General features: G+C 48.9%; 1 protein-coding gene across 1 annotated transcript; it reads left to right on the top strand.

Annotated features, from left to right (window-relative positions):
* The first annotated feature begins 1,551 nt into the window (after window positions 1-1,551).
* Window positions 1,552-9,645, top strand: LOC128346716 (mast cell protease 1-like). The gene is made up of 5 exons (XM_053300315.1): window positions 1,552-1,655; window positions 2,221-2,368; window positions 2,835-2,976; window positions 5,380-5,634; window positions 9,362-9,645. Exons 1-5 carry the CDS (start codon window positions 1,589-1,591, stop codon window positions 9,491-9,493), a joined length of 744 nt encoding a protein of 247 aa, XP_053156290.1. The 5' UTR covers window positions 1,552-1,588; the 3' UTR covers window positions 9,494-9,645.
* The last annotated feature ends 3,656 nt before the right edge of the window (window positions 9,646-13,301 follow it).

Genomic DNA, 13,301 nt, shown 5'->3' with positions numbered 1-13,301 from the left:
TAACATGACCCCTTCTTATATCAAAAAAAGTGTTTCCCCTCTCTGTTGGAATGGTTGTGGGTCTAGGGGGGACATATTTTCACTTATGGTGGTCCTGCCCACCATATTTTATTTATTTATTTGTTTATTTGAAAGATTTAATATACTGCCCACTCCGAAGACTCCGGGAGGTACACAAAAACATGCAAATCAAAACAACACTAAAAATTACATTCTAAGTTAAAAACTAAAGTAACTAACTCAAAAAAATCAAAAACAAATAAGTAAACTACAGGGCAAAAGCCTGGCAAACAAGAAAAGTCTTCAACAGAGATTTAAAAATCAGTAAGGAAGGGGCTCAACAAATCTGAAGGGGAAGAGAGTTCCAAAGAAGTGGGGCAGCAACTGAAAAGGCCCCTTCAAATATTTTGTTCTGGTGGTGCCAAAATGACATGTTCTTTCATTTTAGACAGATGTTTTCTCAGGTATGAGTAAAATTATAAGGCAGAGGTTAAGTTTTAGTCCAGAGTGGGCATATCTATCTATCTATCTATCTATCTATCTATCTATCTATCTATCTATCTATCTATCTATCTATCATCCCTGCTAACTGGGCGAAGAGGCACCTTTTAACGTGGTGATTCTCTTTATTGAGCAGGGGGAGAGTAACTGGCCCTATCCACCCCCAGCATAGTACTTCCAGTGACTGTTGCTGGTGTCTATCTCATTTTTCTTTTTAGATTGTGAGCCCTTTGGGGACAGAGAGCCATTTTATTTATTTATGATTTCTCTGTGTAAACCGCCCTGAGCCATTTTTGGAAGGGCAGTATAGAAATTGAATAAATAAATAATAATCTATCTATCTATCTATCTATCTGTCTGTCTGTCTGTCTATCACCCCTGCTAACTGGGCAAAGAGGCACCTTTTAACGTGGTGATTCTCTTTATTTAGCAGAGGGAGAGTAACTGGCCCTATCCACTCCCAGCATAGTACCCCTCCAGTGACTGTTGCTGGTGTCTATCTCATTTTTCTTTTTAGATTGTGAGCCCTTTGGGGACAGGGATCCATCTTATTTACTTATTATTTCTCTGTGTAAACCGCTCTGAGCCATTTTTGGAAGGGCAGTATAGAAATTGAATAAATAAATAATAATCTCTCTCTCTCTCTCTTTCTCTGGTGGGGGGAGGGTTAACTCAGAGTTGTCATCTAAGGACTTGACAGTATTGATGTGAACAGCTGCCAGATTGTCTATTGCACAACACTGTTGGTAAATTTCCAGAGCAGACCACAGAGGTGCCTCGTCAATGCCACTTGGCATATGAGCAACTTCCATTGCAACCGTTCCTTATTAACCATGTACTCACTGCCCAACTGAAACTCTACTCCGTGGTCCTCCTGACTGCTATTATCTCCCCAACATCCTTTCCAAGAAAGTAATCTTTGTACTGATCATTGCTGCGAGCCCTGAAGAGATCGTAGATACAGGAGCAGGAAGATGAGGAAGCCACGCCACGCAGTTCCCAACCAGCACTGGCGGGTCTATAAAATGTAGAGACGTAGGAAGAGGGCAAACGTTATCTTGGTCCAGTGGTTCTGGAGGAGGCAGAAATGGAGCCGCTTCGGAGTCTGTGCTTCTTCCTTACAGCACTATCGTGCATCCAGTTGGCATCTGGTGGTGAGTAATAGATGCTTCTGCTCCAGCCTCGAGAGTTGCTATTAAGGAATGATGTGATAATTCTCACATTATGATCCTACTCTGTTCTTCGTAGGATACATAATGGAAATCCTTTAGGCACACAGGAAGCTGTCTTATACTGAGTCAGACCCTTGGTCCAGCTAGCTCAGTATTGTCTACACAGACTGGCAGCAGCGGCTTCTCCACGGTTGCAGGCAGGAGTCTCTCTCAGATCTATCTTGGCGATGATGCCAGGGAGGCAACTTGGAACCTTCTGCATTTGCAAGCAAGGAGGTGCTCTTCCCCAAGCAGCCCAGACCCCTAAGGGGAATATCTTACCGTGCTCGCACATGTAGTCTCCCATTCAAATGCAAACCAGGGTGGGCCCTGCTCAGTAAAGGGAGTGATGTTTGCTTGCTACCACAAGTCCAGCTCTTACCACAAGGTACAGGTTTGGCCAATAGCTTAGACAGCCCTTTAAAGAAAAATTAGATAAAATCATGAAAGACAGGTTGACAAGCCTCAAACAAAGGAAACCCAAAATGCACGCTTCTGTGTCTCCCAGGCACTCTACGCAGCCAGATTGTTGGAGGACATGAAGCCACGCCTCACTCGCGACCTTATGCAGCAGCCCTGAAAGTGGATGGAAATTTTGGCTGTGGAGGGTTCCTAATCGCCCCCCAGTGGGTGATGAGTGCCGCCCACTGCAATGGGTAAGTTGCTACCTTGAGCCCCAAACGCCCATCAGGTGGCAGCCACTGTCTGTAAGAAGGGGTGGAGCAGGGGCGACCCTTTCATGAGGTGAGGTAAGGCGGTCGCCTCAGGCAGCAGATTTCTGGGGCCCCACCAGCTGCCATCACAGCAGTTCTGCAAGGAGCACCTCCCCTCATAACCTGTGCAATGCTTGCAAGGGTCAGTTCTGGAAGGGAACAGGCCCCATCAGGGTTGTGGGGCAATGCAACGTTTGGCACCCGGCCTCAGGTGGCGCCACGCCTTGGGACACCCTGCGGTGGGGGGGCGGCGGCATCCATGAGTGTGGCACAAGAAGATAAAGAGCAGTGGTTTTGGAGTTCTGGGTGAAAGTCCATCACGACGGTGCAAAAGGCATTTGGTGCAAACAGTTGCAGGCCAGAGCTTGGAATCAGCCCTGCCCTTTTGTGTTTCCGTTACTGTGCGCAGAGACATCTCAGTCATTCTGGGAGCTCATGATTTGGATGCCGTAGAAGATACCCAGCAAGTGTTGGCAGTCGAAAGCTCCCACCCACATCCAGGGTATAAGATCGTGTACGGCACACCGTTTAATGACATCCTTTTGCTGAAGGTAAGCGGGAAAGGGGAACGAACGGCCACCAGCTGGTGCCTCATTCCTCACCACCTCTTTGAATATAAGTTGGAGACGGCTCAGCAATAGGAAGTTCTAGGCAGCATTTCTGCCAAAGTCACTGTGAGAGGGGTGTGCTGGAACTCCTGATAGATAGCTGCATCGGAAAGGGGGAAAGAAACGCGTAGAAGATCGTGAGGACATTCGCACAATCAAAAATGGTGTTCTACCCGGGTTTGGGAGCTGTGTGTGCTCCCAATTTTCAGTTGTGTGGAAGCAAGGGAGGAGGAAAACCTGGATAGAAGTGATTGTGTGGAAGCAAGGGAGGAGGAAAACCTGGGGAGCTATCCCTCCTACCAAGCTTGCTTCCACACAATCACTTCTACCCAGGTTTTATTCCTACTTTGCTTCCACAGAACCAACAATTTGGAACGCACACAGCTCCCAAACCTGGGTAGGACACAGTTTTTGATTGTGTGAATGAACTCAATGTATAGCAGAGAGTGAGGCTCTTCTCATGATCAAGTGAGAAGAGCCAAATCGGGTTTGCGGGGAGAGAGGGCTAAGCCCGCTCTCCCTGCAGACGATCAGTAAGCCCTCCCTGGGCAGCCGCAGCAGCCGCCCACATGACTGCCGGCTCCGTCACGGAGCCCGTGGGGGCTTGGGAGTTCAGGGGCCATGTGGTCCGCTGAAGTTCCGGCATGCCTTGGAAAGACCCCGCAAGCCGGGAGGCTGTTTTTTAGCCTCCTGGTTGGGCGTCTACTTGTGAGTTGCTGCAGCACGGAGTCGCGCCACAGCAACACACACATAAAAAAACTTGCGGAGTGCTCGCTCCGCAAACCCGCTTTAAGGGCAGGGGCAATTCAGTGGGTTACCCGCTTGTAAGCCACCGGGCTCGCCTGCAAGCCCAGTGGTTTACACGACCAGCAAAAATAGGGCTAGGCTCTCCTAGCCCGATTTTCGCTGTTCGTGAGAATAGCCTCAATGTGTAGGAAATAATGCACATTATGAGTTTGTTAAACTGCTTCTGGAGCCCACTGTGCTTATGACATTGGGGACCAATCCATTATGGGTCTTGTTTCATCTCCAGCAGCGATTCCATAATAATGAACCAGGGTCCCCTAGAGAGCACATGTGAGTGGCTAGCTTGCCGGCCCATGGGGATACATTAAAGCCTCCTTTGGTTCCCAAGAGGGCTCCCACAGAGAAGCCTGCATACTGTGTCTCTGAGTGATCCACTGCTCTGCATTTCCCCGCCTTCCCGTCCGATTCTAATTCAGCCACACCCGAGCAAGCAGCTGTGACCTCGTGACCCAACCACCTCGGAGGCATCGCCACAGCAGAATCCCCCCTCACACTGGGCCGCTGCACCTCCGTGAGGCTGTTCGCACGTGCCGCCTAACCCCATGGAGAATCCTGCCTCCTAAACGAGGCTCCCTGTTTTCTTAATTGTGTGCAGCGCCAGCTCCTTTTAGCTAGCTCTGTAGCAGGGACAGGCGCTGCAGGGATCCCCACAATGCCCTGCACATCACGTGGAGCATTATGGGATGCGTCCCAGCCCCTGACCCTCCACATTGCCTGGGGCACCGGAGGATCGTCTGGGCATGTGGTCATCTGGGCATGCACGTCTGGGATCGTCTGGGCATGCACGCCCAGCAACGGCGGAGTGGTTGTCTGCAGGGTAGGTAGGTTTAAGCAGCCTTCCCCACTGCCTGCCTGGTAGCCCTCTCACTCAATTGTGCGAACGGGCTCTGTATGTCATAGTTCTGTGTTGGCTTCCTTCCGGTCAGGAGCCACATCCAGGTCAGTAACTCCTGCAGGAACATTGGGAGTAGATTCCTAAGAGGGCATGGAATTCTTGCATTGAAACAGGGCTTCACAACTTTGGCCCTCCAGCTCTTCTTGGACTACAGATCCCATCATCCCCAGCCGTAGTGGCCAGTGGTCAGGTATGGTGGGAGAGCCGAAGCTGTGCAGCCCTCCTCTCAAAGCAGATCTCTAGGCGTAGGGAGGAGGAAGGAGAGCTGGTCTTGTGGTAGCAAGCATGACTTGTCTCCTTAGCTACGCAGGGTCTGCCCTGGTTGCATTTGAGTGGGAGACTAGAAGTGTGAGCACTGAAAGATATTCCCCTTAGGGGATGGAGCCGCTCTGGGAAGAGCAGAAGGTTCCAAGTTCCCTCCCTGGCAGCATCTCCAAGATAGGGCTGAGAGAGATTCCTGCCTGCAACCTTGGAGAAGCCGCTGCCAGTCTGTGAAGACAATACTGAGCTAGGTTGACCAATAGTCTGACTCAGTATATGGCAGCTTCCTATGCCCCTATGTAGCAGGTTCCCCGTTTTAACTTTGCTAGCAGACTGAAAAGAGTGGCCTAGAATAAATATCCTCCGCCCTTCCTTTCTCAAAGCTGGAACGCGAAGCTGAGCTCAACCAGTACGTCCAGCTCCTTCCTCTGCCGAAGACCGACAACTTCCTCCCCAAGGGCACGCGCTGTTTTGTAGCGGGATGGGGCCGCATCGACGCCAGGTGGGCACCTTCATCCAAACTGTTCGAGACCAACGTCACCACGCCCAGCCGCAGGACATGCCTCCAGTTCTTCCCAGAGCTCACAGACGAGATGATGTGTGCGGGGAACCGCGCCAGGCTCTGTGATGTCAGCAACGTGAGTGCTTCCGTTTTGTCGTCCTCTTTCCCCTACCATGCAAAGCTTAACCAGCCAGAGGCTTCCCTTGGGGAGGAGGCTTCAGGAGTTAAACTCACGGGATTTTGGAGTCTGATAGGACCCTAGGAAGCTGCCATATACTGAGTCAGACCATTGGTCCATTTAGCTCAGTATTGTTTTCACAGACTGGCAGTGGCTTCTCCAAGGCTGCAGGCAGGAATCTCTCTCAGCCCGATCTTGGAGATGCCGCCAGGGAGGGAACTTGGAACCTAGATGCTCTTCCCAGAGCGGCTCCATCCCCTTAAGGGGGAATATCTTGCAGTGCTCACACATCAAGTCTCCCTTTCATATGCAGCCAGGGTGGACCCTGCTTAGCTAAGGGGACAAGTCATGTTTGTATAGGTAAATCTAAAGTTTCATCTCAAAGAATAGCTCAGTGGACGTGTGTTGTAGGAAAGACCGCAAGACCAGCTCTCCTCTCCTTGGAGGTCCTTGAGTCCCACCCTCCTGCTCACTGTAGGAATCTGCTACACAGAATCCCTAGCAGGTGGTCTCTGCTTGAAAACCTACTGTGAAGGAGAACCCACTACTGTTCCCCTGTCAAATAACTCTTGTAGTCAGGAAATCTTTCCTAATGTCTAGCCTAAGTCTGCTTCTTTCTATTGTGTTGGTTCAAGAGTGTGGGGTGTGTGGGAAATGTTGGTGGCAGGACCCATCCAGGACAGGAGACCCTCTAGGACAGGGCTGCTCAACTTTGGCCCTCCTTTAGATGCTGGCCTACAACTCCCATAATCCTTGGCTATTGGCCACTGTGGCTGGGGATTATGGGAGTTGTAGTCCATAAACAGCTGAGGGGCCTGTTGAACAGGTCTGCTTTAGGAGAAGAAAGGAGAGCTGGTCTTGTGGTAGCAAGTATGACTTGTCCCCTTAGCTAAGCAGGGTCTGCCCTGGTTGCATATGAAAGGGAGACTTGATGTGTAAGCACTGCAAGATATTCCCCTCAGGGGATGAAGCTGCTCTGGGAAGAGCATCTAGGTTCCAAGTTCCCTCCCTGGCAGCATCTCCAAGGTAGGGCTGAGAGAGATTCCTGCCTGCAACCTTGGAGAAGCTGCTGCCAGTCTGTGAAGACAATACTGAACTAGATAGACCAATGGTCTGACTCGGTATATGGCAGCTTCCTATGTTCCTAACATGACATCCTGAATTTTAGAGAGGAGAGCTGGTACTGTGGCAGTAAGCATGACTTGTCCCCTTAGCAGGGTCCGCCCTGGTTGCATATGAATGGGAGACTTGATGTGTGAGTGCTGTAAGGTATTTTCCTTAGGGGATGGAGCCACTCTGAGAAGAGCATCTGCAGGCTTCCATGCAGAAGGTTCCCAGTTCCCTCCCTGGTGGCATCTCCAAGACAGGGCTGAGAGAGATTCCTGTCTGCAACACTGGATAAGCTGCTGCCAGTCTGTGTAGACGATACTGAGCTAGGTGGACCAAGGGTCTGACTCAGTATATGGCAGCTTCCTATGATCCTATGAGGAGGAGGAGCACAGCTTGATTGCAATCCCTGGAGCTTTCCCAGACAGCAGGCTTCACCGCAGGTTTTCTACGAGGCTTTACTGCAAGTTCGAAGTTGCCCCCCAAAACTAACTCAAAAAGTGGTGTGTTTTTTTAAAATCACAGATATAAATTGGGCTACATTCTAATGCACGATTTAAAAACCGAACTGTGTGTGCAGTACTCCCCGATAGCTCTCAGGGACCTTGGGGTAAATGTGGCTGACTAGTGAACGCACACCCTCCATTCTGGAGGAGATGCAAACTAAAAAGCCGGATGTGAAAAACTTCCAGGCCCCAACAAAAGCCTCCTAGATCCATCAGACCGCCCGCCCCCCCCCAGCAGCCAGAGCTTGTCACTTCTTCAGTTGACCCCTCATACGAGTGGCGTCCCATTGCCCCCCAACAGGGCTCTGGCCCTAGTCCTCTACCCCCCTCCATCATTCCCGCAGGTCTCCAGGAGCAGTGGTGATGGTGTGCAGGGCCCAGGCAAGCGGCAGAGTTGCTATTCCTGCTATGAATATGTATATACCACTTTTCACCCAAAATTCTCAGAACAGTTTACACAGAAGAAATACAACAAACAAGGCAGTTCTCTGCCCCTAAGGGTCTACAAGCTGAAAGAAACATAAAGTAGGCATGAGCCACAGCCCCTGGAGGGATGCGGTGCTGAGGCCGGATCGGGCCAGTTGCTCTTCCTTTGCTAAAAATAAGAAAACTACTTCTTTAAAAGATGCCTCTTTGCTCAGTTAGCAAGGTTGCTCAGGGCCTCCCAATTATTATTATTATTATTATTTTATTATTATTATTATTATTATTATTATTATTATTATTATTATATTTTATATCCCGCTCTTCCTCCAAGGAGCCCAGAGCGGTGTACTACATACTTGAGTTTCTCCTCACAACAACCCTGTGAAGTAGGTTAGGCTGAGAGAGAAGTGACTGGCCCAGAGTCACCCAGCAAGTCTCATGGCTGAATGGGATTTGAACTCGGGTCTCCCTGGTCCTAGTCCAGCACTCTCACCACTACACCACGCTGGCCCCTCAGGAGGAGAGAGAGGCCAGCTTAGGTGTCAGCTTTGCATCAAGCCTGCCTTAGAACCAGGGACAGGGGAGGCTTCCTGGCTACTCTATTACGCTTCTATTTGGACCTAGGCTTTGCTGAGTCAGCAGTTCTTTCACGGATTCAGTTGTTGCCATCTACTGAGTCAGACCATCTAACTCAGTATTGTCTGCTCTGGCTGGCAGCAGTTCTCCAGGCAGGAAATGACTGGCAGAAACTACCACTGAGCTACAGCCTCATACCCCTTGCTGGACCCAGGCACAGAGAGGTGGCCACCAGCAAAATGGCAGCTAGGCCCCCTCCTTTCTCTCCAGGCAGCCTGAGGGTAATAATCGGGCTCCAGCAGCAGCTGTTGATTGTGGGCTTCTATAGAATGCCAGGTCAGGCTTTATCCGCCAAAAATTGGCTTCCAAAGCAGGTTAAAAACTGGCACAGTGTGCTAGGGAGAAGAGTTCTCAGCTGGGCCTGGATATGCTGTCCTGTTTGTGAAAGCAGTTCATAGATCTATGACCGAATTCGAATGAACAGAGTACATTATGTGAGAGGGGACATGCATAAAAGATGGGGTTATTACCTTCAAAGCCCTGGATGGCTATGGTCCAGGTTACCTTAGAGAGCATTGCCTTCTTCTCTGCATGATCCCTACCGCACGTCAAGGTCATCTGAGGAGGTCCGTCTCCAGTTACCACTGGTACGTCTGGTGGCGACTCAGAGGCGGGCCTTCTCTGTCGCTGCTCCTGGGCTCTGGAATGCACTCCTGGCAGAAATCCGTAATCTGAATTCATCATTGGCCTTCAGGAGAGCCCTTAAAACTTATCTGTTTGGCCTGGCCTTCCAGGGTTTTTAGTTTGTTGTAAATGTTTTTAACTTGCTGTAACCTGGTTTTCCATGGTTTTTAAACTGTTTTGAATGTTTTAACTGTTTTATGGTGTTTTATAGTCTCTGTTTTTAGTTGTTAATTGATTTTAATTGTTTTGTTTTAATGTAAAGTGCCCTGAGCCATTTTTTGGAAGGGCGGTATAGAAATAGAATGAATGAATGACTGAATGACTGAATAAACTAATTTCACATCATCCTAAACCTGAGTTTCCCCCCTCTCCTCTCTTTTGCTTAGGGGGATTCTGGAAGTGCCTTGGTGTGCAACGGAGTTGCCCATGGAATTGTTTCCTATGGCTTTCAGGTCCCACCGTCTATGTATTCACGGGTTGCTGCCTTTCTTCCCTGGATCAAGGAGGTTATGGGGTGAGGGCTGGAAAGGAGATACTTCACAGGGTTGTTGTGAAAGAGAAACTTAAGTATGTAGTACATCGCTCTGGGCTCCTTGGAGGAAGAGCGGGGTATAAATGTTAAATAAATAAATAAACGAACAAATAAATAAATAATTTTTAAAAAACCCCACCATTGCAATTCCCAGCTTTTCTATGTCTGTGAGGTTATCTACCCAGCTTTTCCTTATCTGCTAAATTATCTGTCCCTGCTAGGACCTGGGAGAATGTGAACAGATGTGATATGCAAATCCTGTAATAATTTCGAGTCATCCTGTGAGCCAGGCGGCCTCCTGTTTTCATAATTTGTGTGAATGTTTTATTGTGACCAGCTGGGACAGACCTCACTCCTGCTCCTCTCCAAATGCTGCCTTGAAGTGCCACATATATATCTATTAATGTATTCGCTGACCAACATTATTTTTAAAAAACATACAAACCCTGAAAAAGTAACTTCTCTGGGGATGGCAGTGAGGTGTTTTGGTGATGCAACAGGCACTAGCCAATTGGCCTCCCTCCAGGACTGTCTCCCTCCCCTATTCAGAGCTTGATCCTGAAAGGGACCACTTGTGTTTCTCGCAGATGTGCACCTAGGTAATTTTGGAGGGGCCCCACCGCTGCAACTGAAACATCATACACACACACACACACACCGTGACACACACAGTATTTTTAACACATGAGTTCTTGAGGGCACAAACAACTGAACTCACAAGAATGTAAGAATATAAAACAGGTCTATTTGTGCAAACATGCATTAGCAGAAACAGTTCAACACACAACTTAACATGTCTCTATCCCACATATTTCTTTTCCCACTCCCTGCTCTGTCTCTAAAGCAGAGGTCATCGCTTGGTGCAGGTCACGGTCACACTCAGCTGTGCAGTGTGGCACGGCAACCACACCACCCGGGACAGACTAAAGAGGATTTGGGGGCCCCCATGGGTGTGGAGGCCCTGGACGTCCACCTGGAAGTCCAAGGGTAAGAGCGTCTCTGGTTCCTAGTGCTGAATACAGCAAGGGCCCTTTAAAACTAGACTCATGCTGAACTGCAAACGTAGTTATAGCCATCTTTAACTTGTGCCCATTTCTCCTGGGAACTGCTATTTGCTAATGAACAGTTCTTGAAACATGTTCTGTACCTGAGAACAAAATACCTTTGCATTGTGCCAGATATGAAGATCACATGCAAGCATCAGTTGGGGCATCTCGCTACAAAATTCTGTCTGCACAGACACACTTCTGGTCCTAACTTCAACAGGAGAGGAGAGTTGGTTTTGTGGTACCAAGCATGAGCTGTCCCCTTTGCTAAGCAGGGTCCACTCTGGTTTGCATTTGGATGAGAGGCTACATGTGAGCACTGTGAGATATTCCCATTAGGGGATGGGGCCACTCTAGGAAGAGCACCTGCATGCTTGGAGGAAGAAAGTTCCAAGTTCCCTCTTTTGCATCTACAGATGGGGCTGAGAGAGGCTCCTGCCTGCAACCTTGGAGAAGCCTCTGCCAGTTTGTGCAAACACTCCTAAGCAAGGTGGACCAAAGGTCTGACTCAGTATATGGCAGCTTCCTTTGTTCCAGCACTAACGGCATCAGTCTTTATTGCTATACTTAACTAAAGAAACAAAACCCCTGCAGTCCAATTCTCAGTGTGCCTAATGCTTTTTCTGCTGTTCCAGGTTCTCTCTCATCTTCTTAGGCTAGCGTTTCCCAAACATCAGAGAGCTAAGACACACTTCCCCCTTAGACGCACACTAAACTAAGGAGCACACATGAACACTTGCACTTTAAAAATGTTAATTTTGGAGTTCGTAAGAATATGCATTACCAAATAAGCGTATGCGTTTGTGAAACACTGTCCAGAGCGTACCACTTTTCATCAGACGGGGAAGGGCTATTCTCACGATTGATGGGAACTGGGCTAAGGGAGCCCAGCCTGGATTCCATCGATGGTGAGAACCACCAGGCTTGTGGGCGAGCCTGGTGGTTCAGTGGAGGCTAGCCTGCCTAAATAAAGCACTCCTTTAACCTTGTTTTCATGATCGCAGCCGCGGCAGACACACTTGGGGCTGTGTATTCCTGGGGCTTCAGGGGCTGGGGCGCCACATGGCAGCGCTCCCCGACTCCCAGAGCTCCCTCAGGAGTGCCCGACCCCTCAGGAGTGCCCGAATGAGGCCACCACTCATCTGAACAGCGGAATCAGCTGCCCAGCAACGAATTACTGCTCCTCTGTGGGGAGAGTGGGTCAAGCCCACTCTCCCCGCAGAACCCCTTAAGGCTCTATACACTAAGAACATAAGAACAGCCCTGCTGGATCAGGCCCAAGGAAGCCCATCTAGTCCAGAATCCTTTTTCACACAGTGGCCCACCAGATGCTGCTGGAAGCCTACAGGCAGGAGTTGAGGGCATGTCCTCTCTCCTGCTGTTGCTCCCCTGCAACTGGTACTCAGAGGCATCCTGCCTTTGAGGCTAGAGGTAGCCTTTAGCCCTCTGACTAGTAGCCGATGATAGACCTCTCCTCCATAAAGTTATCCAAACCCTTCTTAAAGCCATCCAGGTCGTTGGCTGTCACCACATCTTGTGGCAGAGAATTCCACAAGTTGGTTATGCGTTGTGTGAAAAAGTACTTCCGTTTGTTGGTCCTAGATTTCCCGGCAATCAATTTCATGGGATGACCCCTGGTTCTAGAGTTATTGGAGAGGGAGAAGAATTTCTCCCTATCCACTTTCTCCACATCATGCATAATTTATAGACCTCTTTCATGTCTCCCTGCAGTTGTCTTTTTTCTAAATGAAAAAGCCCCAGGTGTTGTAGTCTTGCCTCATAAGAAAGGTGCTCTAGGCCCCTGATCACCTTAGTTGCCCTCTTCTGCACGTTTCCCAGTTCTACAATGTCCTTTTTTAGATGTGGTGACCAGAATTGTACACACTACTCCAGGTGTGGCCGCACCATCGTTTTGCATAAGGGCATGATAATATTAGCCGTTTTAAGGCTCTACACACTGATTGTGTGTAGAGCCTTGGAATGTCACAGGGCTGGCAATTCTACAACAGGGAGTTACCAGTGCAAGGACTGACAAGTCTGACAGTGTGCACATCCCTCACATCTGCATTGAGAGAAATGCAGAAAGAACTACAGGAAAGCCATCTGTTTCTAGCACAGGCCAGTTTAGAAGACAACAAGGCAGAGCGGAGATTCATGCACAGATGTGGCAGGAACCCTCTTGTTGTGTATTTAGGTACATTGTGCTTTCAGTAGAGTTTAATTACTTACCTTTTTTTTTTACCACAACACACAGGCATTTCTGTTGAAGCACATAAAAGTTGGAAACAACTATCAAAGTTCAGTAGTAAATTCTGTCGTGTGCAAGCTATCAAACTCTGTACCTAGCCATAGCAAATAATGAAATCAAACAGCTTGAGATGTCAAACACATACCATTTCTAAAAAAGCAAAACAAGGACAGCCGCTTCCCAAGAACAGATACCAAAACACTGAGACGTTATTCATGCTTTTGTTGGCATTAGCTTTTGCCTCTAGTACTATCTCCACTTCTTTTCCAAATGGCCTCAGCAGGGAAGGTAAACTTGATTTCCAAATCTCTGGGGCCCGGAAAGGACTGGAAGTGGGACAGCCCCACACATTGCAGCACGTGAGGCAAGGCACCAAATGCTGCCTTGCTCCACAAACCTGGGAGTCAGGGCCTTTTCCAAACCAATGCTGCAGGCTTTGGAAGTGGTGCAGGGAGGAGGGAAGGTTGCCAGCAGCCTCTCTTTTCTCCTTGCGCTTATTG

This window comes from Hemicordylus capensis, chromosome 2 (genome assembly GCF_027244095.1).
Source record: "Hemicordylus capensis ecotype Gifberg chromosome 2, rHemCap1.1.pri, whole genome shotgun sequence".
Classification (NCBI taxonomy): Eukaryota; Metazoa; Chordata; class Lepidosauria; order Squamata; family Cordylidae; genus Hemicordylus; species Hemicordylus capensis.
This window is presented reverse-complemented; position numbering and strand designations above follow the sequence as displayed.

Bases quoted from the DNA above. Each gene is read 5' to 3' on its own strand.
- LOC128346716 (XM_053300315.1), top strand. From the start codon at position 1,589: ATGGAGCCGCTTCGGAGTCTGTGCTTCTTCCTTACAGCACTATCGTGC. The intron at 1,656-2,220 runs GTGAGTAATAGA...TGTGTCTCCCAG, and splicing joins CATCCAGTTGGCATCTGGTG to GCACTCTACGCAGCCAGATT. The intron at 2,369-2,834 runs GTAAGTTGCTAC...TACTGTGCGCAG, and splicing joins AGTGCCGCCCACTGCAATGG to AGACATCTCAGTCATTCTGG.